Raw genomic sequence first — 21,433 nt, forward strand, 5'->3', positions numbered from 1 at the left:
CACTAAATCAGTCTGTTTATAGTCTCTCTCTGTAGCCATGAAGATGTTGCTATAAAGAAGCTCCTACAACTGCTGTTTTTGCTTCTCTGTTAAGCCTGACCTGCTCCACTGTTCACACTCCCCCTCCAGTGTCAGGCATACCTCCTCTTTACTTGCCGCTGCAGCTCTCCCTGCTTTTTGCTTTCTCTGTCATTGATGCTGATGAGGGTGCTGCTTATCTGAGCTGCTCACAGCCCTTGGGGATCCAACCAGCACAGGCACTGTGTGTACTGCTCCTCCAGCACTGGCAGCTTAACCCATGAGAAACCATGGTGTCTCCAATCCAAAAGTGCACTGGCCCCATTCCAAAAGTCCAGTGGTAGTCACCACAATATGTTCAAGAGCAATAACAGAAAAATATTGAATATGTATGCTCATGCAACTCTCAAGGTTATATAAGACATCAGTGCATTGGAGTGTTACAGGAGTGTTACAAAAATGTTACAGGATTTTTGAAGCAATATTGCCCTCAGCAGGAAAATACCATAAGCAAAGATTACATACTGTTTCAGTAGCTGATGTAGCCTGATTCCAGCTCAATAAATTAGATTTTTCTACTAAAGTAAAGAGATCAACTGTGGCTGTTCCTTCTAAAGTTCTTAGATGAAGAATTAGGTGAGTAAGAATGTTACTGGTAATAACATCACATCCACCATAGGCACAAGTCATTTTAATAATGGCCATAGTAGTTCAGACATTTTGAGTGTGTTCAGAGTATGAGCAATGCCAATACACTTACGACAACACTTGATTTTATATTGCACTAACTTGTGACGACTTGGATAGCTACCGTTCACAAAAATGTTTTTTTGACAGAAGGATAGGATGAACATGGACTTACAGCTGTCTTAAAGCAGCTAGGTAAATAAGGAAAACACCCACAAATCCACAGAGATGTGCATTAGCTGCATCTCACTGTAGTGAGTGCTAAATTTGGGCATGTACTGAGAGCTAATAGCTTTGTTGGCCTGGTTTGCTTGCATCAATATTGAGGTATTACAAGAATAAGAACCTGAATAACTGTGCAAACGATGGTACAGTGTAACACACATCAATCGATTTTGACAACAGTGTCACTTTGCCTTCAAGCCTGATCACCAATCAATGGCTTTAAGAGAAACTATTTTGAAATATGATTACAGCCAGTTCTGCCAAGCATGTGTGCATATCTGAATTCAGTCATTCATGAAAATACATATGGGTTGTATACATTTTCATGCTGAGGTGCTTGTAGTGGTTGTGCACTGGGCACATCACTCTGTAACACATACTCTATGTTGATGCACACATTCTTCCTCACCTGAATACATATTTGTTCACTCATTCATTAAGATTTTCTTTCATTTTCACACACTCTCATACAGTTATTTGTTCAATGAATTTCTCTCATCTGTGTCATAATTCACTCACTCCATTAGTCAGTATTCATTCAAATCACTGTATCTTCAGTAACTCATTTACTCATGTTTTACCTCTTCAGTGCATTATGTTATTTTATTTTTTATTTTTGCTATGCACCTCTATTTCTCCCTCTTTTTTTCTGACTGCTACCTTGGCAACAGTAGACCAGAAGCTAGAAAGCAAGATTAGATTTGGTCGCAGCTCAGCAGCTGTAAATGTGTGTGTGTGTGTGTGTGTGTGTGTGTGTGTGTGTGTGTGTGTGTGTGTGTGTATGGACTTAAACCTAGCAAACAACCAAGTAAATAGTAACTGCCTCCATTCATTCTAGTGGAATCAGCTCAGCAGAACAAATTTGCATGAAAACTCTCAATTCCCTGCCAGTCATGGCCTTTGTTGACATCCACATTGAGATCTAACAGCAATGAGACACATTCACATATCTGCAGCTAAGTGCATGCTTGTTAAACTTGGTACATTAGGCATTCCATGCACATTTTGCACACACACACACACATACACATACATACATACACACACATTTTGGCATATGTGCATGTATGCATATGTATATGTGGAGCATCAGTCCCAGCGTGCCCTCTATTTAATGAACAGTGCTGTAAATGTCAGGCATCCTCATCATTCCTGTGTACAAAGGAACAACATTTGGCTTGTAAATTACACTGCATCATAAATAATAGTATTACACAATCTCTGATATATAAAGTCAAAACTGATCTTTCATGCGAGCATGTGTGAGCAAAGGTCTGTTTGCATGTATAAAATTCCCTTTAAATGTGAACATGCAAATGTGCTCACTAAAGTATATTTGGGGATGAGGGATTGAAGTTCCAGAAGATTGCTGTGGGTGAGTTTGCATGTGTCTGCATGAATGTGCATGTTCGCATGTATTCATGTGTGTGAGCATGTGTGTTTTATTGTTTGTACAGTCAAATCAGAGATGCTGCACTATTCGGTGCTTTAATAGTCCTCATCACTGGAACACACCCATTGTATGTGTTTGTGTGTGTGTGTGTGTGTGTGTGTGTGTGTGTGTGTGTGTGTGTGTGTGTGTGTGTGTGTGTGTGTGTGTGTGTGTGTGACAAAGAGAGAGAGAGAAAGATAGTGTGGACTATGTATAAACCCATTCTAGCAACTCTGTGCCCCCTGCACATATTTCCCAAGGGAAAGAAAGGGTCTTTCATTAAGCTAGTCACCTGTACTGCATTCAGTAGCTAATAATAAGAGAGGGTTGCGTGTGTGTTTGTGTGTGTGTGTGTGTGTGTGTGTGTGTGTGTGTGAGTGTGTGTGTGTGTGTGTGTGTGTGTGAGTGTGTGTGTGTGTGTGTGTGTGTGTGTGTGTGTGTGTTGTGTTGTGTGTGTGTGTGTGTGACTGCATGCATGTAGGGGTGGGGAATGTTTGTGGATGTATGTGCATGGTTTTTTGTTTTTGAGTACGTTTAATTTTAGTCAGGATACCCACGTTTATTTATTGAATGGCACTGTCCTGCTTTGTGCGGGTCTGCATCTGTGTGGGTAGATGTGTGTGTGTGAGAGAGATAAATTCTGCTCTTTGCTGGCCAGTGTGGGCCTGTATCACAGAACTGTCCTATTTTTGCCTGCTTTGACAATAGGTGCCACATGGGATATGTGCATATTTGTATAGCCATGTCTATCCTTGTAAGTGAGTCAATGTGGCACGTAGAATCTCAATGAGTGGGTCTTCCACCTCCATTGCTGTGTGTCTGTGATTTAGAATTTTGCCCCCTCCCCCTCCTCCCCATCCCCCAAACACATGTGCCTCCTGTCTCCTGACAGAGACGGTCTCTGGGGACATCTCCCAAGGCCCTATTCACCTCCCAGCCCCACTCACTGCCATCTTTGCTTCTCAGCAGGGTGGGCTTGGGTTGCTCTTTGCTGCAACCATATGTTCACATGAAAGCAAGGTAGGGAGATGGTGATATACGGAGGTGGACAGACAGCTGGACAGAGGCATGATAGCAGAGAGACCCCAATTAAGCCGTCAACAGAAAAACGAAAGATTCCGTGGTGACAGGATTGAAAGCTATGATTTCTATGCAACAGTATTGACTGTAGGTAATGCACTAATGAATCAGTTTTCCCATGTTTCAGAGGTTTTATTTTTTAGTATAGCAAATCTAATTGTTATCGTAGTGTGCTGATGTGGAATTTGCACCTGCTTGTCAGGCCTTTTTTTCAGCATTAACAGTGAATGCCAACAATAAAATTCAGAGTGAAAGTTTTTTTTTTTCACCAGATGCATTTGTAACCCTCTACAAGGAAGGGTGCCTAGGTTTTAATAAGTCAACAAATGTTAACAAGTCCTCAATTTTTCTGACCATTTTCTTAGGAACATTCCACATTGACTCAAATATATGTCACTAGTATTAGTACATTACATTAAAATACACAGCTGGTGTGTTGATCACATATGGTTTCAAATTACATGCTACCAAGCTGCCAGGAGTTTGTGAGTGGACTTTTGAAATTCAGCCATGCAAAAAAATCTAAAATGACTTAACATCCAATGTCTATAACATGGCCTAACTCTCCGAGGCTAATCCTCTGTTGGCTATAGTTGGAGTGAATTCATCTCATTAATACTATTCTTATAGACTAGAGTGTGGTTACTAGAGTGTGGTTAAAAAATGTTCTTGTAAATAAATTTGACCCATTCATTTAACACTGCTGTATATACCTTACAAAGTGAATGAGTTGTAAAAAAGGTTTTCTCTAAAATATTTGCCTTTTACCTTTGAGAACCAAATTCTCCAAATGTCAGTCAAGATGTTGTTCCAGTGGTCTAAAAAATAGCTTCCAGTTTTCTGCACCAGATAACTTGTACTAGATCAGGGATAAAATTTATTCCAGTCAGGAATTTGACTTGCGATTTGTATGAACTGTATTTCTGGGTGTAAATTTATTCTTGTCTGGAATTTGCTACATGATTTTTACATGATGATTGACATCAATGTAGCAAAATTATTATATGTTTGTTGTGTCACAGTCTTGAGGTTTGAGCTGCTAAAATACTTTTTTGTCAAGTTTCTAGACCTCCAGACAGGTCTCCCAGGGCATGCCTTTTTCGAATATCCGGTGTAGTATCTCTTGGATTGGTGCTGTTTCATGAACAACATGTTGGTGCCATTTCTTGTGAAATATCTTAAACCTTGTGTATATATTTTGAATTGTGCACAGGAATATTATCACATGATCGGTGTCCTGAAGGTCAAAATGGCAAACCTGATGGTTGCTTCCTTTGCCTTGACTTAAGGCCTGGCTTCATGTCATATTCAGGAGGTATTTTAATTTTTGTGTAACACATAGGCCATAGTCTGTATTCTATATTATGAAAAAAATATAAATAGAATAAAAAAGTTCTTGAGTGGTGCAGTCATCCAAGAGCAGAACTGGACTGTAGGGTATTCCTTCAGTACTGGACTGTAAGGTATTCCTTCAGCACCACCAAGGCTGTAAAATGGTTTGAAATCGGCTTTCCACCAATGAGTCGTGGAGAATTTTAGAAGGGGTGATTTGTGATGGGAAAGCAATTGTGGATAATTCAAAGATAGCAGTGAGATGAGCAGAAAAGATAGTGGAGAAATTTAGTCCAAAATAATTTCTTTCATATGGCTGACTGGAAAAATCCTGAAAAATCTTCAAAGACTACTTTCATTCTTTCCCTCACTCATCCTTCATGTGCTCTCCCTCTCTTCCTCTCTCTCTCTCTCTGTCTCTCTCTCTCTATCTAGTTCACTCACTGTCTATCTCTCACCATCCCAAGAATTACAACAAAAACTTGATCCCTTTGTGTCCAATGTGATTTTCATGATTATGTTGTTACAAAAATATTTAGATTTTAATTTTGAGAATGTGGTAGTGGAGCAACATAGGAATATAGCCTAGTTATATGGAGTATGCTAATCATTTGCAGAATCATTCATGTGAGGTGATCTGTATCTAAAACATTACTTTTGGATCTAGGACAATAAAGCATTTGTACTGGAAGAAGACCTGTTTTTCAAAAGATGAGTGTTATTTCATGACTGAACTGTTCACTAATTTGCGCACCTCAGCATAACTGCCTTAATGTAAATGCTATTAATATTACCATTGAAAGCTCTTATGATTCTGGATTGATTATGCATTAATGAGTTGAAATGCAAATAGCAATAATGAAAGGTCATTGATGGAGCATTGTCTAATTTTACTGTATTCAAATTCTTTTACTTTGTACCGCTTGTATTTTGCACTTCAAAGCACTTGTTATCTTGTGTTGTTAACAACATATAAAAACTAAAATAAAAAAAATGAAAAAAACAAACAAACATGAGTTTGTATTGCATGGAATTCTCTCATTTCGGAGCAGGTATAAAAATTTGACTAATTTCTCAGTAACAATAAGAACCATTATTTACATGGCATCTCAAAGAAAAAAGGTGATCTGAGATATATGAGTGAAAGAGGGAGGAGAGAGCATATAAAAAAGCCATGGCCTTTGTTCTAAATGAATACTGCAGTCATCTTATCCTGTAAAAATGTGTAGTCATGCATACAGAATTCAAATAAGAGAAGTAAAGGATAATTTGCAGCAGGGGTCTCAACCAAGAGCCTCAAGCTTGACTTCTTGGTTTCAGCCAAACATTACACTCATTCATTGCATTAATTGATCTCTGCACACCCTGGCTCAAGATGATAGTTATTTAGTCAGATCAAATATTGGCATAACAAGTTGGAATGAATAGGACATGTTGCCCTGATAGGGCATGATATCTGGACTGCTATGCTCCATCAAAGAGGATCTTCTGAAAAGCCACTTTTTGAAGCTAGAGCTAAGAGACACGGTATTTTAGCAACTCTCTGTTAACAAAATGTCCTCTGTTTTCTATGTTTTGTTCCTTACTCTGTTCCTAAATGGACTGGAAACAACAACAAGATAATCACTAATGGGGAACTAAAAATCTGCATTTAAGAGTAAACTGGCTCTTTGTTTGAACTGTCTTTGCACCATTGCATGTGTATACCCAGCTGGAGATCAGGTTTCACCTGTTTACATTTGTCTGTTTTGTCTGCACTGCTGTTCATCTGATTAGATTCATCTATTTTGTCTGCATTCATATTTAAAACCACCATTGTGCCAGTTTTCTCCCCAGCCTGCTGTTGACATAGCACACTGAAGCAGCTTGCCTGGGTTTGGCTCCAACCACAGCAGACCATGGCTAATCTGTGATGTGTTGTTGCTTTTGTTCTGCTGTTTTGCGGAGTGTGAAGTGTGGTTATTCTGCAGACATTTGTTTTGGGTGGTCTGTAGAGATCCTGGGAGGCCCTAGGCTTTCATCTTTTAACAGCTGGAAATGTGACTGTGCATATGGTCTATTAAGCTCAGACTGGAGATCAACTATGCATTGCAGAAGCACTCAAGCTAGAGCCATTTTTTAATATATTAGTTTACAATTGTAAACGGGATGATTACCCTTTACATTATACATGTTACATAGTCTCTCTGGTTCATCTTCAGAGTGATACTCAGAACATTGTGTCTATGTGGCAAGCCAAGACTTCACAATTCATTCACTCTGTGCTGCAACATCATTCAGCATGAATAAACACAATATCTGAGACTGGCTGAAAAAATGTGTCAATTTTCCTTTAGTCTCTTGGCATGCCTCACTGTACTTCTATAGCAGAGTCTGACATTTTGTACAAGACCCTTTGGGACTGGCACCATGATCATTATGTTAAACTTATTTAACCTGTTTAAGAGAATCCTGGGTGAACAAATGCTCAATATTTCTTTCTTCTGCCTCTCTGTCCTGCTGTTTCACTCTTAATGGTCAAATGTAATGATCATTTAGTCGTCATGAAGCCTGTGGGCTCCAAAAGGCGCAGCACCATTAAGGTTGCTATTGGTAACAAATAGAGAATGCTTGGAAACAGCATAGCTGGCACTGAAGCAGAAAAATATAAAGGTGTAGAAGTCAGACTTTTGCACATCTGCAGTCCTTTTTAGGACATTTGTGATGCTGTTTCTCAGAAGGCAGGCCAGAACCAGCTGATAAGGACATTCTACCACATCTGCTTCCACATTTACCACATGTAAAATGGAACAGCATGTGCAACAGTCAACACAAAAGGTAAGAAGACCCGAAGAATAAAGATTTTTAAAAATCTGTTCCCCAGTTCTGTAATATGTTGAAGCTCATCTTACTATTTTACTTTTTTTACTATGATAATTTGTGATGATAATTCTGATTCCACCGCTCCATATCCTATCTCACTGCTGAATGACCTATTCAGGCTATCAGGCAGAGCAGTTCCATCTCATTAGCACTGTTGATGGGTTCCTTCGCACAGGATTTCCAGCAATGGGTAGGGCAGAGTGTGAAGGTAAATGCAAGTAGCTGTAAGAGAAAGATCACAGGTTCTTACATCTCTTATTTTCATTGCTGAGATTTAGGTTGAAGTAATCTTGTTGCATGGGACATCTTATGATGGGATCTTTACATGCTTTATGCAGTTTACTATGTTTTTTATATATAATACAAATACCAGCAAATAATCATCTACAATAAACATCTGGGTCCCAGTAAAATATGATTAGAATAAACTACTGTTACATTGCTATATTTATAAATGATATAAAGCATTGGTAGTGTGTGCTTCTGTGTGTTTCCCAGTTTCCCTGCCTTACTGTGGGATAGGCAGTGTAGCATCAGAATGGTGGCAGTTCTAGCTGGTGAGCTATAATGACTGGAGCCGGAGAGCATGTAGTGGTGTTAAGAGGTGTCAGGCTTGGTGGGTGGCAGGCACAGCTTTCAGCAGACAGTGCCTTGACCCATCTCCAGCTGCACCCAACATCCTCCGGGCAACAGGCGCTTGGCATTGCAGCTGCTGGAGCACATCGCCCCTGCTCACAGCCCCCTGTACCCGTTGATGCCCCAATCCATTTTCTCACAGTGGGGGGGGGGGGAGTCAGAGGGAAAATTGGGTGTGGCAGGGGTGAGTGGATGAGTGCAGGGAGCGTGTTGGAGCAAGCGGGCAGGTGGAAATGTGCAGAAGCTCTCAGCAATAAGCAAGAGAAAAGAAAGCAGCTTACAGGGAACATATTATGGTACTATGGTATTGGAAAATAGAAAACAACAGAAAGGATTCAACAGGGTGAAGACAGATGGAGAACCTTTTTCCTGTACTAAAGTGATTCTCACTCAAAATTGGAAAGAAATATTTTTTTCCTCCGATCAACACTTGCTTGCAGTCAATTCAAACTGCATAAATGCTTTAATTTAGTTCATTGAATACCTGCTAATCCACACACAAAAGGTCACACATTCTCACTCACACATATACACATACAGAAATCCACCAAATAATTTGTAACATCCAATATAAAAAATGCATTTCCAGCAACATGTTTAAAAAATGCCATCTGTTCTTCAGGCTTGATAACAAAGAGAGGCATGCACACTAGCTGAACTGCTGCCCTTCCGAGATCCCACTAAAAGCCCCTAGGAGACTAGGGTAGAAATCTGTGTGTAATTTTGAACAGGACTATGAAAGAGAACACTCTCTCTCACACTTTCTTTCTCTCTTTGTTTGTGTATACAAAGTAACACTATTATACAGAATGATCAAGGTGACAACACCATAGCAACATCAACAGCTATGCTGCAGTGTACTAAAGCATAGCAAAACTTGGCTGGGTTCTTCACCTTCAGTAGCAGATATAATACTGCTTATTCTCCTCTCCCACAAGACTGGGAGGATGGTGAAAATTAAAGAAGGCAACCAAACAGCTGCAAAATCACTGCAAGAGGCGACAACTGCTCCCAAATGGTCAGAGATGTGACCAAATTCCCAGAGACCCATCACAATAATCCCTTTTTTTTTTAAGTAATATTTTTTTAATCACTCAGTATGTTTTATGTCTGAAATCTGTTTTTTGTGTCTGGAATCAGGCTTTGATGCCTGGAAACAGCAGATACGCATGTAATCCACATTCACACATCTGCAGTGCGGTTTGTAATCTCTGCCCACTCATGTAATCCGGCTGTCTTCAGACCGGAGAGTTAATTTATCCATAGCAAAACCCCCTATCATAGCTATCAGCTTTTATGGGGTTCCTTTGAGTTGAGTCATGTTTGATGTGCAAGAAAATACTTGCAGTGGGACAGTGAGAGCTTAGTGTTTAAGGTACTTGACTTGTAATTAGAAGGTTGCTGGTTCAAACCCCACTACTGCCAAGTTGCCACTGTGGAGTCCCTGAGCAAGACCCTTAATCCTCAATTGCTTAAGTTGTACTCAATCATAACTGTAAGTTGCTTTGGATGAAAGTATCAGCTAAATGTTTACAAATCATAACACAATTATAACCTTGATGACTATTGAATGCTAATTGTAATCTCAGTATAGGAGTATAATCAATAATTAGATAACCTAACAATACAATGGTCAGTGATGGCTACTACTGTGCCATATCTTTGTAACAGACAGTATCAAATGTTGTATGGAGGATAAATTATCTCTAAATTGCTAATCCAAACAGGCAGAAATGTCTTGTCTCCCAATGTTTCTCATCTTTTATGCTTTTTGACACACTTTACTTACATTCTACTTACCTCATCTTTCTTGCGTGGTATGAATGTCAGTGTTCCTGTAGCTCACCTGGAAGAGCAGGCCAGTAGAACATAGCACTAGCAATACCAAAGTGGTGTGTTCAATTCATAGAGCACAAACACTTTCAAACTGAGAAATATATAATGAAGTTTCTCTGGACAAAAGCTTCTACCAAATGCTGTAAAAGTAATGTCATTAGGCAGCAGAAGGACCAAGCATCTACACGTCTATAGAAAGCCTTAGATATACTGGTGCATCAATTGCCAGTTAGGAAATGGATAGAACAGCATTTACTGGTGATTCTGCATGTGCCAGGCCATAATTACAGTGGTGAAATTCATTGCAGATGGTTTTTCACAATATTTGGTCATTTTCAGTTAATTGGATCTGGACAAAAAGCAAAGAAGGACATTATGTCTGGGCAGGAGGCAGAATTCACAGGCCCCTTTGATTGGAGTTCTACTGCATATTCTATTTATTATACTATGTTAGGTTTACTCAAATAAAAGAAGTGGGAGTTTTCCAGGGTAGTAAATGATCAAAGTCAGTGAAGCAAGCCTAAGTAACAGAAGTGGGGAAACGTACTCTTGGTAAAGTTTACAATCTAAATCTTTATTATTACAGAGGGTTGACAACTCAGTGGCAATGAATGCAGAAGTGTTGCCCCAAGTGTTGCTTTGTCCATGGCTTTCCATCTTCCTTGAGTCCCTGGGTATCTAGGTTTCGTCCTCACCCCTGTTCTATTTGTTTTTATATTCTGTTTTCCTTTTTCCCCCATACCTCAAGTAGACAAGCATATTTCTGCTGTACCCCAGTGCAGATGTACTAGGTATTCAGTGTTCTTAATTGCTTGGCTCAGGTGTGCTGGGAGCTGTGAGAGAGCAAAAATGTGGGCCATCAGTGCTCCCCAAAGACCCAGCCGGGAAGCACTGGGCCAACTGATGTAGTCTTGTTCGGCATTACATCCCTCTTCAAAGTGTGATTTGGTGACTTTGCTGTCAGCTGTGCAATCTTGGGTTATAATGTCCATAAGTGATAAATGAATTCATTCATAATCATCATACATGCAAGTGGACTGAAACTATGTACTGTAATCTTATTACAGTGCATAGTGAATTATGTCTTGGATGTGCTCCTTATAATGCATGAACAGTACATATAACATTAAAACTTTTAAACATAGATAACACCCCTGTGCAAGGGCAATATAGCATTCAGTAGTCTTGTTGCACAAGCTCAGAATTTAAGGGTTTGACATCTGTAGGCTAAGCACTGGAACCCTTAACAAGCCTACAAAATGCCTGCTCACAGATTTAGCATAGTATCATCATAGTTAGACTTACTCTCTGTCCACAGTCTTTTCACCACAAAAAACAATATAGCAAATAACTGTTTATGACAAGGATGATGCCCTCAGGGACCAAGAGACAAGGTCTGATTGCTGGAGGGCCTTTTCGCTTTAGCTACTCTCGTGTTAAAATCCAATTATAATGAAGCATCTGGGTTGGTGGGTTTACCAGAGGAAATCTGAGTGGCTTGTAAGGCCTCAAGTCATCTCCAAAGGTTTCATCTCACCTGTCTTTGACAAGCAGGGTGTAAGTTGGGGGCAGGGAGTGGGTGGGCCACTGTAGTACAGATCGCCACTGAGCAGTGGAAACCACTACAGCACAGAAGCTGCTGCAATGACTATCATTTTGCTACCAGATGAAGGACTGTCTCATTCAGGGCTGGAGGTGTTTCAGGGTGATGCTGTCTCATTCCAACGCCGAAGGAAGGGCTCCACCATACATGAGGGTCGAGCTCATGTCGCTTTGCCGAACTTGACGGCTGCTAGCAGCTGATGTGTCTGCTTCTTTTAATAACTGATGCTACCTTACACTTTTCAAACAATCTTCCCATCTGTTGAGGTCACTGACTCATTTATGGCTCTCTCTTCTCTTTTCATTGGCATGCGATCCATTGCTTTCATTGTTTCCCTCAGAGAAGCTTACCTTCCTCATGTCTTCTGCCCCCCTTTTGATCTCAGGCTGTATTATTTTGCTCTCTTTTTTCTGTCCTTGTGCACTAATACTGTTTGTACACAGACACAACAAAAGAAGGAAATGTCATAGAAACTTGTTTTACTGAATGCATAGTTATTACCCCCATGGGGCACTCGCTCTCTCTTTCATTTTATTCCAAAACCTCTCTTGCCCATTTTGCCATCATAGCTTGCCAGTTTGTTTTTATGTTTATTCTGCAGCAGTTTAATAAACTAAAATACAAATCCAAAAACACACACACACACACACACACACACACGCACACACTCCCACACATTTCTCATCATCATTTGGTGAGAAAGAGGGAGAAATATGCTGTCTGTCTGCAGTTAAATGAGAGGATTATCCTGCCGTTATGGTGTCTGAGGCCGCAAAATAGCAAAGTGGCATCATTGCTGCTGTCTGTAAGGCAAATATATCAGCTTTTTTCATGGTATGAGCCTTGGTAATGTCTCCAGCACACAGGGAGGCATTATAGCCTGTTATTGTCGAGGTGACAGGGGACAGGAATGCAAAGAAAGCTCTTGTATAGCCCATGGAAAAGAATCTGGGCCTGATGGTCATGAGTGACAGTTCCCAAGTAAAACTGGTTTAAATGATTTGTTGTGACAAATTTAAAACAAACATTATGACATTATGAGGAAAATTCTTAAAAAAAATAATAATAATAATAATTAAGGTGGTAATGAAATTTAGTTTCCCTTGATCAGCAATCACATCTTCACAAAAGTTGCAAAGTCCATTTTTGTTCATTAGATTTAATGATTTACAGGATGACAGCTAGTGAGACATTAAGTTGCTTATGTTTGAATGAAAATCAAATACACTGAGTGCTCTCAGTACAAGTGACTGTTTTTGCACTGTCTACTGGCTTTTACCATATCAAGACAAGAGATAATTAAATCAGGCCTCATGAGAAAGACACCTATTCTGATATATAATGGATGTTTTCTATGAGTCTTGTAAAATGTACAGTATATTAGTGTATATATCTGTTTGTCCATCCAATGCTATTTTAATGGGACTTTTAGTAACCAATTACATTTGCTGTTAGAGGCTTGATGCATGTGGGTTGCAGGCAGTTAAGTGGTTGAAACAGTTTAACTTGTATTTTATGCCCACTCAGCAACTGTACGATGTCCTCGTTTACTGCTGTGTGTTTCTGTGTGGGTACTCTTTTTCTTTACCACCCCCGCAACCCCTTTCTGCTCACTATTTGTCTTGGCATATATAGTTCACTTTTCATCTTTCATTTCACTGCTGTTTTCTCTCCTCTTCTCTGTATGAGTGCATCTACCCAGTGCTGGAAATAAAAATGAAATGTAAATCATCCCTCTATCTGTTTGTTTCCTTCTCTTCTTTCCCATTCAACTCCCTCTCTCACTTCATTTAGATTCCATTCAGAATGACATTTCATTTCAATGCTTTCACTGGGTGGGGCTGGTATTAGCTGATAAATAATATATACAGAATTAGGCAAGTACCCGCTTTCAGGTATCCTACAATATAGTGTTAGTGGCAGTTTTAAAAGATTCAGTGATTAGGCTGTGTGAGATGTGAGGAAACCATGTATTATCCATCACCCTCTCAAGTTTTTTTTTTTACAGCCAAAACTGTGGAAAAAAAATAGTAAAGCAATTTAAAAAATGAAAACAATAAAACAAATTAATAGTTGACGTCTCTCTTTTTTAATAGAAATATTCCTAAATTTCTGAGGCCTTTTCCTGATGAATCTGTTGCCACTCTTTCCTCCTGTCTACCACAGGTGGCGGTGCAGGCAGCCAGACGATCATTCTCCATGAGGAGCAGTGGAAGATGCCGGCTCTGCCAGCTCTGCTGCTGCCGATTCACCTCCTCTTCCTCCTCCTGCTGCTGAGCATGGCTGTGTCCTCCCTTAGCCAGGCACCTGCCCTCACTGCCATTAGGATGGGTGAGAAATCCTCTCAATCATAGAGAAGCCAAGCTTTAAGTGACCCTGAGGCAAAGAATAAAGAAGCCAATCCACTATTCAACATCCAGGAGACTTATATGAACTCCCAGTCAGTTTGTGGCCAAGTCTGCTACATGGAAAACAAAGAAGGTCTGAAATCAACTTCTGTTTGAATATTACAAAAAAGGTATGCTGAATAAGAATGAACTTCTGTTCCTTTTAAATAGGGAGGTCAGATCTCCAGTACAAGAATACCTGCCATTACCTCTTCAACTTTCTCTTTAAACCTGACTATAGTGATAAGTATTTCTAGGGAGAGATTTTGCCCTTAGACTAACTGTTGACTCTTCCGGGAGATTTCTAAGGACTGTCACATACAAAGAAATGGGTTTCTCAGAGAAACTTTATTTCCTGAAGATATTACTTTTCCAGTGAATAAATAATGCTTATTGTAATGTTTTACTTTCTTGTGCGTTCTTGTCATCAGTCCAGCTCAACAGGGGTTGTGGTGTAGAAATCTATTTTAGTTTAATTTAGTTTTGTTTTATATAAAATGTATCATAATTTTTCAATGTCTTAAATGGCCTTTCCTGTCTTTTCCATCAGTTGATGTGAAATTAGATCTCTGTGATTTAAATGGCTTTGCTAGATAACAAAGGTGAGCAAAATTGCCTGATATGAGAAACCAGATTTCATAAGGTCTGTAACCTTTTTCCTATCACTCCCATCACAGTAGAAAATATATGGAAGCTTATCAATTCAGTTCAGTTTAAGGTTGCATTTATATTTGTAATTTGGTTCCTTTGGTTCAGACTAAACCAGAAAATGATCAATTCTTGCATTTTAGTCCTGGTTTGCTTGGTGCTCATGCTAAGATCAAACCAAAGATTGATGTCAATAGGAACATCAATGATAATGCCAAGTGAACTCGAACAGGGCTCTACCCTAACTAAAATGCATTAATGGTGTGGTATTTTTACCAAGGAGGCAAACCGGTACAAAGAATTCTTCTGCTACATTTTGAATTGCATTTCACAAGTGCAGTTTGAATGCTTATTTGTGTGCAATTTTTCAGTATAGTACAGATCATTGAACCAAATGTTCATGAGATATTTTACCTCCATGTTTGACCTCTGCTCATTTTCGCTACTCTGTTTTCTCATGCGGCGTTTAGGGTTGCATCTTGCGACATTATGTCCTCTGTTTGGTCTGTTTGGTGTCTTGGGGCTGTACTGTGTTCATTCATTTAGCCGATGATAACAGTTTTACTTTGACAATACTGACCACATTGTTTAAACATTCACTTTGGCTAGGCTAATTACGTCTCTTAGATCTAATTTGTGTCAGGTATTCCAATCAATGAAATGAGACTGGAGGTCTGAGTTCAAGAAAAAAAGACAAAGTTGCAAAGTTGGGCTATTGGCAAAGTCTGCTATTATCAAGAAAGAGGTAAACTAAGATGTAAACTAAGGCCTGAAAAGTAATATCAACAGGTCTGAGAAAAAGACCTGCAGAAATGTAAACCTTGCCCTGAAAAGTAAAATCATGAGGTTTGAGAGAAAGAACTACAGAAATGCATAAAGCTGGAAAAGGCCACCAAAGCATTTGTAAAGGCCAGAGTGTTCATCAGTCCCCAATAAGACAAAGTGTAGAAACAAGGCTGAATACACTGCTGTCTCTGATCTCCTAATGAGTGGGTGCAGACCATGACAAGATGCCATACTCTTGCAATACTCATAAGATACTCATGCAATACTCAGAGAGGTAAAGGGAACCCTAGGTGAACTGCAAAGAAGTAGTAGAATTCCCTTTAACTTATCGTAAACAAAAAGGTGTTCACAAATGCACACCATAGACAAACCCTTCTGCTTTTCAAACCCCACAAACACTATGGCATGTTTTCAGAGGGCAAAAGATGGTTTACAGTTTTGTTTTAGCCTGAGCTTTGTGGCCAAATGAGAAAAGTTGAATTATTGGGCAGAAAGGCACAATGCTGTCTTTGGAGGGAAAAATCGCCTCACAAAACATCATCCTAATGATAAGGCTTGGTGGAAATAGTATGATGGGGTATAGCTGTTTCACAGCTCACATATCTTTTTTTCAGCCTGGTCTGGGAATGTTTAATGATGGTTGGTATTGACTAAAGCTACAGCTGTTTGGATGTGATTAGTTGTACCAAATTGTGTTGGTCCATTGATGTGACTTAATTAAGGATAGACTTACTTTTATGAGTAATTAGTGCAGAAATCTGGGTAATTCCAAAGGATTCACGAACACTTTCTTGTAAATGTAGATAATTACAGCAAGAAAAAATTGCATCCTAAGTGTGTGATTTTTGAAGAAATAGCCTGCTTCCTATGTGTGACAGGATATTCTACACAAAGAACACTGTGTATCCTAGGGGATAACTCAACACCCCAGCTCTGAACATGGAAAGTGGCAGATGTGTGGGTTTATTGCTTTTATTATTTCATCAGAATCCCCACCAGTTCCTGCCCTTGCAGTAGACCGCATAAATTATATTGTACATTTTATTCAAATTTTGGAATCACCTGACATATTTTATTCAATGTATTTCAATTTTATCATTATTTTTTTCACTAAATAATCTAGTTCTAAATAATATGTAGATCTAAATAATATGTAATATGTAAATGTAAATACCATTTACCAAATACCAAAGGTATTTTTAGATTTAGCTTTATGTAATATAGGGTATTAAATGCTGAATAATTCTCTGAATTTGTGTGTAGTATGATTTTTACTTTTACTTTTAGAGTATATACCTTGAGATTTGATCACCACTTTCCAATGTGAAGTATTCCAGAATTTATTTATATTAATTAATCATTCTCAATATTATACAGCTCATTTTGAAGTAATCTATACAAACACAATATAATTCTGTAGATGCATATATTTTTATCTTATTTTATATAACTGAAAGCATTGATTCCAAATCTTTGAATGGTAGTGTATATGGCCGGGCCTCTGAGGAGTTCCAGCTGTATTGTCACTTTCAAACTGCAGTTACTAGAATGTCGAGATAACAATGTTGTAGGATAATAATATGTTCAGTTCCACCTCCAAATCAAGTTTGAACCACAACATATGTATCTTTGGTCTAACCCATTTAGAATTTTCCTAGACTTGTTTGGCCGTGAACAAAGCTTAAAAACCATGATCTGTGCGCTCCAATAGATAAGAGGTGATAGGACACGTCTTGCACTACAAAGAATAGCAGAAATGTGGTCTTGGATCTGTGATTGGGTTTATCCGGTGTGTCCTTGTTCAGCCGCCATTCTAGATGACCAGTCAGCATGTGGGCGTGGGGAACGTTTAGCCTTGGCGCTCGCGCGAGAGAACATCAACAGTATGATGGATGGACTGGCTTGTGCCCGGGTGGAAGTGGACATCTTTGAGCTGCAGAGTGACTCACAGTATGAGACAACGGATACAAGTGAGTGCACACACATCTGCACACATGTGTGCACACACACTCACAAACACACACACACACACTCACAAACATACACATTCACTCAGACATATATACCACCCAAGTCCACCCAAGTGCTTGCAGAACCAGAGCAAACTGTCGCACTATTTATTGAGCACTGAGCAATGACATGGAAACATGTGCAAGAGGTGGGTTGTGTGTGTGGATATCTTGGTTAACTCTAGTAACACTGCTGACTTATTTGGCACCTAAATATGCTTACTTAGGCAGAGAAGTAGGAAGCTGGAGATTTGGGGAAGTTGTACCATGTGCTTTTGATTGCACTGCACCAGGGAAAAGCAGATGCCAATGCATGCTGTTAAGGGCTTCATGCACTGTCGCATCTGAATGGTATACATTTGTGAGGGGAAAGTAACACACACACACACATACACACACACATACACACAAGTACACACTTTTTCTACCAAAGTGACAGCGGCAATCTCCACTAGGCTGAACATAAATCTTCAGAGTGCTTATTGATATAATTAATCAAAAAAGCCTTGCATTGACTCCTTATTTGATATATCATCTAGTAAGACAGACAGAACTGGACTTCCTCCAAGACGTAGACTTTTTTCTCTCTGCCCACTACATCTCTCTGTCTTTCTCTTTCTGTCTCTCTCACTCTCACTTTCTCTGTCTCTTTCTCTGTCTTTCTGTCTATTTTCTCCTATTCATCTATTTAATCTAAATTTCTGTCTAACTTTCATTTTTTCAGTGTGTCAGATCTTGCCGAAGGGTGTGGTTTCTGTGATAGGCCCCGCCTCTAGCCCAACTTCTGGATCCATTGTCAGTCATATTTGCGGAGAAAAGGAGGTGAGGAAAAAGAATGTACATATACAAGAAAATACAAATAATACAACAACACTTGTACCTGCAGTTTACGACTTACAAATATCAGTTCTCTCTCCACCACTCCTCACTCTGCATCTCTTCCCCCTATCCCTCTATCTATCCTACTCCACAACACTTCTTGGCCTTTCTGCCTTCTTTAACCTTCTTTTCTCACCTTCTGTAGTTGGAAATCATTCTACCTGCTCTTGCTTTCTGCTTTCTCACCTGGCCCTGTTTCTCTGTAGATCCCTCATATTAAGATTGGCCCAGAGGAGACACCCCGGTTGCCGTATCTGCGTTTTGCCTCAGTGACACTGTATCCCAGCAACGAGGACCTGAGTTTGGCCATTGGTGCCATCCTGCGTTCCTTCAGCTACCCCATATCCAGTCTGATCTGTGCCAAAGCTGAGTGTGAGTTTGCTGGCCACTTTCTCTATTGCTGCCATTCCCTTCTTTTTTGTCCTTCCATCCAACAAATATTACAAAGTTTACGGTTTGGGCATTACAGTCAACTTTTGCACCTTTGAAGAAAGTTGTGGTAAAAGCAACCTTAAAAAAGCTGAAGTGATATAAAACAGAACATGGACATGTAGTAGAAAATACAGGCAATTATAATTCTAAAAATGTAATATAAATTCTAAGATAAATGTGTCTTGGTTGATGTAAAGAAATTTTAATGTAATAATCTAAGTGGATAATCTTGTTAAAGGTTTGTAAAAATGTTATGATTTAATAGTAAAAGGCTGCATCCACATTTTTCTTGCTACTGACTCATTAAATAATAAACTTTCACTTAATGACTACTTCACTTAATGAGAATAAAAGTGGACCAATAATAGTTCCTTGAACCACACCATATAATTGTCATATGTTTTAGAAAAGTTGGCATCTAGGTTTTGTTATACAATTAAATATATGCTAGATCAGTTAAAGGCAAAGTAAAAGCTCTTGATGTCAGTCAGTTAAAAAGTATATTGAAGAAGTGGTGTACTATGTCAAATGTAGCAATTAAAACTGAATCATCAGTTTTACCAGTTGCTTAGTATGAGGTCACATACTATTCTTCCTGCTTTTTAACTGGATCTGGGAGCATGTCTGTTCAGGCAAGCAATATAAAGTAATAATGAAGCTGTCAAAAATATATTTTAAAAAATACAAGAATTAGATCCTGGAGGATAGTGGCACCTTTTTATTTATTTTGACATTATTCTGAAGCTTTATATGCTTAATGTGCATAAAGTAGTATGTGAGTAACTAACTCAACAAAGTAAGATGGTTCAGTGCCTAAAAAGTAATGGTTAGTTATTTTCTTTGGTGAAAGCCAAATCTTCGACCAAACCAATGGAATATTTTAGGTTGGAGTTAATGTTATCAATCTTCCTTTATGTAAAACATTAGTGAACACAACAGTGGATAATACATTAAAGTAGTGTGTCTCAGTAAAATTAGGCACGAAGTTCCTGTCTGTACTGCTGTGAGTGCTCTTTTACTGCTTAGTGATGAGATTACTCTTCATTGCAATCAGGACTACCCCAAGATTAGGTGCTTGTGATGATAATATTCTGAGCATTATTGTCTACTGCTCCATAGACATCTTTCTATTGATTTCACTGCTTTCCACTCAATTAGTCAGGTCTGTGCCAGTGTGTGTGTGTCTATGTGTGTATCATTGTGTGTGTGCACTTATGCCACTATGTAACTGTAGGTTTATGTTACTCTATGTAAAAGAGCTTGCTCATGTTTTATTAATGTTGTGTGGATGTACCTGTGCATATGCTTCTATGCTTATCTCTGCTTTGTGTGTGTGTGTGTGTGTGTGTGTGTGTGTGTGTGCGTGCGTGCGTGCGTGCGTGCGTGCGTGCGTGTGTGTGTGTGTGTGTGTGTGTGTGTGTGTGTGTGTGTGTGTGTGTGTATCTATGTATGTCACTATCTGGAACTGTTTGTGTAGGCATCTATGTGGTTTTATGCTTATCTGTTACTTTATGTAAAAGAGCTTTTCCCAGTGCATATGCTTCTGTGTACAGGAGTGTGCCTCTGCTTTGTGTGTGTGTATGTTTGTGTGTGTGTGTGTGTGTGTGTGCGTGTGTGCGTGTGTGTGGTTTCTCAAATGACTGAATATGCTGGAAATGGGGCATTTCTTCGTGGATGCCTACCGTAGTAGTTGTGCATTTAAGGTGCTGCTTTGTTGACTGCAGAGTAACCATATGGATTCTGTAGGGGCTTAGCCCACAAATTTTGCACATACAGACTTACCTTTATCGGCACTCAAAGTCGCTTCATTCAATAGTCACTGGCTTTAATTTACAGGAGTATGGTTGAGAGCAAATTCTGACTTGTAGTAATTCACCACATATGAAGATTTCTAATGGTTCAGCATGATTAAATATCATTTAAAATAGCAACAAAAATCTGCATTTAGATGTTTAGCACCCCTTTCTCATCACTGAAAATAATTTAAACATAAATTTGGTTATAACTGGTTCTTCACATTGAACTCAGAGAACTATAAGACAGAACTGGATTGTTTCCTGAGAGGTCACTAGCACAGTGATCATCCTTAAATTGTAGAACGAGAATAACTTTAAATATGTTCTTAACCACAGTCTCAGATTTAAAGCTTTTTGCCCACAGTTTAGAAACCGTTTTTTGTCATTATCCTTACACTCCAAGAACAATGATATAAAAAAACTTTAAAGAGTTTTAAAAATGTTTTAAATAATAACTTTTTAACAAAAAAATACCTGCCAATCATTCAAAATTATTATGTTATTAAAAAGATTCACTTTGTTTAAAAACTATTGAAAATTTACAATTTATATTGCTTCTTTCTTTCTTTCTTTTTTTATTATTATTATTATTTTATTATTATTATTATTATTAGTAGTAGTAGTAGTAGTAGTATGTATGTATGTATAAATAATCATTTTGTTCTTTGAAGTACATGGTATTATCTGTCCTTGTATCCACTTCATCTCCAGTTGTATCACATAGTCTTCTTTTAGTAATAATATGGTCAGAGATTTTACAATTACATTTACATTTCTGGCATGTA

At 38.8% G+C, this 21,433-nt stretch overlaps 1 protein-coding gene across 4 annotated transcripts in view; it reads left to right on the forward strand.

The window, feature by feature from the left end:
- LOC113581251 (glutamate receptor ionotropic, kainate 5) overlaps positions 1-21,433 on the forward strand; it is a 65,519-nt gene that overhangs the window by 17,761 nt on the left and 26,325 nt on the right. For all 4 annotated transcript variants that reach the window (XM_081696885.1, XM_081696891.1, XM_081696881.1 and 1 more), the window contains exons 4-7: positions 13,878-14,042; positions 17,338-17,502; positions 18,266-18,363; positions 18,627-18,792. In XM_081696885.1, the coding sequence (XP_081553011.1) occupies positions 13,928-14,042; positions 17,338-17,502; positions 18,266-18,363; positions 18,627-18,792 (544 nt within the window). In that variant the 5' untranslated portion in view covers positions 13,878-13,927. The remainder of the gene's footprint in view (positions 1-13,877; positions 14,043-17,337; positions 17,503-18,265; positions 18,364-18,626; positions 18,793-21,433) is intronic.

Source organism: Electrophorus electricus, chromosome 2 (genome assembly GCF_041902795.1).
Source record: "Electrophorus electricus isolate QZ-2024a chromosome 2, ASM4190279v1, whole genome shotgun sequence".
Classification (NCBI taxonomy): domain Eukaryota; kingdom Metazoa; phylum Chordata; class Actinopteri; order Gymnotiformes; family Gymnotidae; genus Electrophorus; species Electrophorus electricus.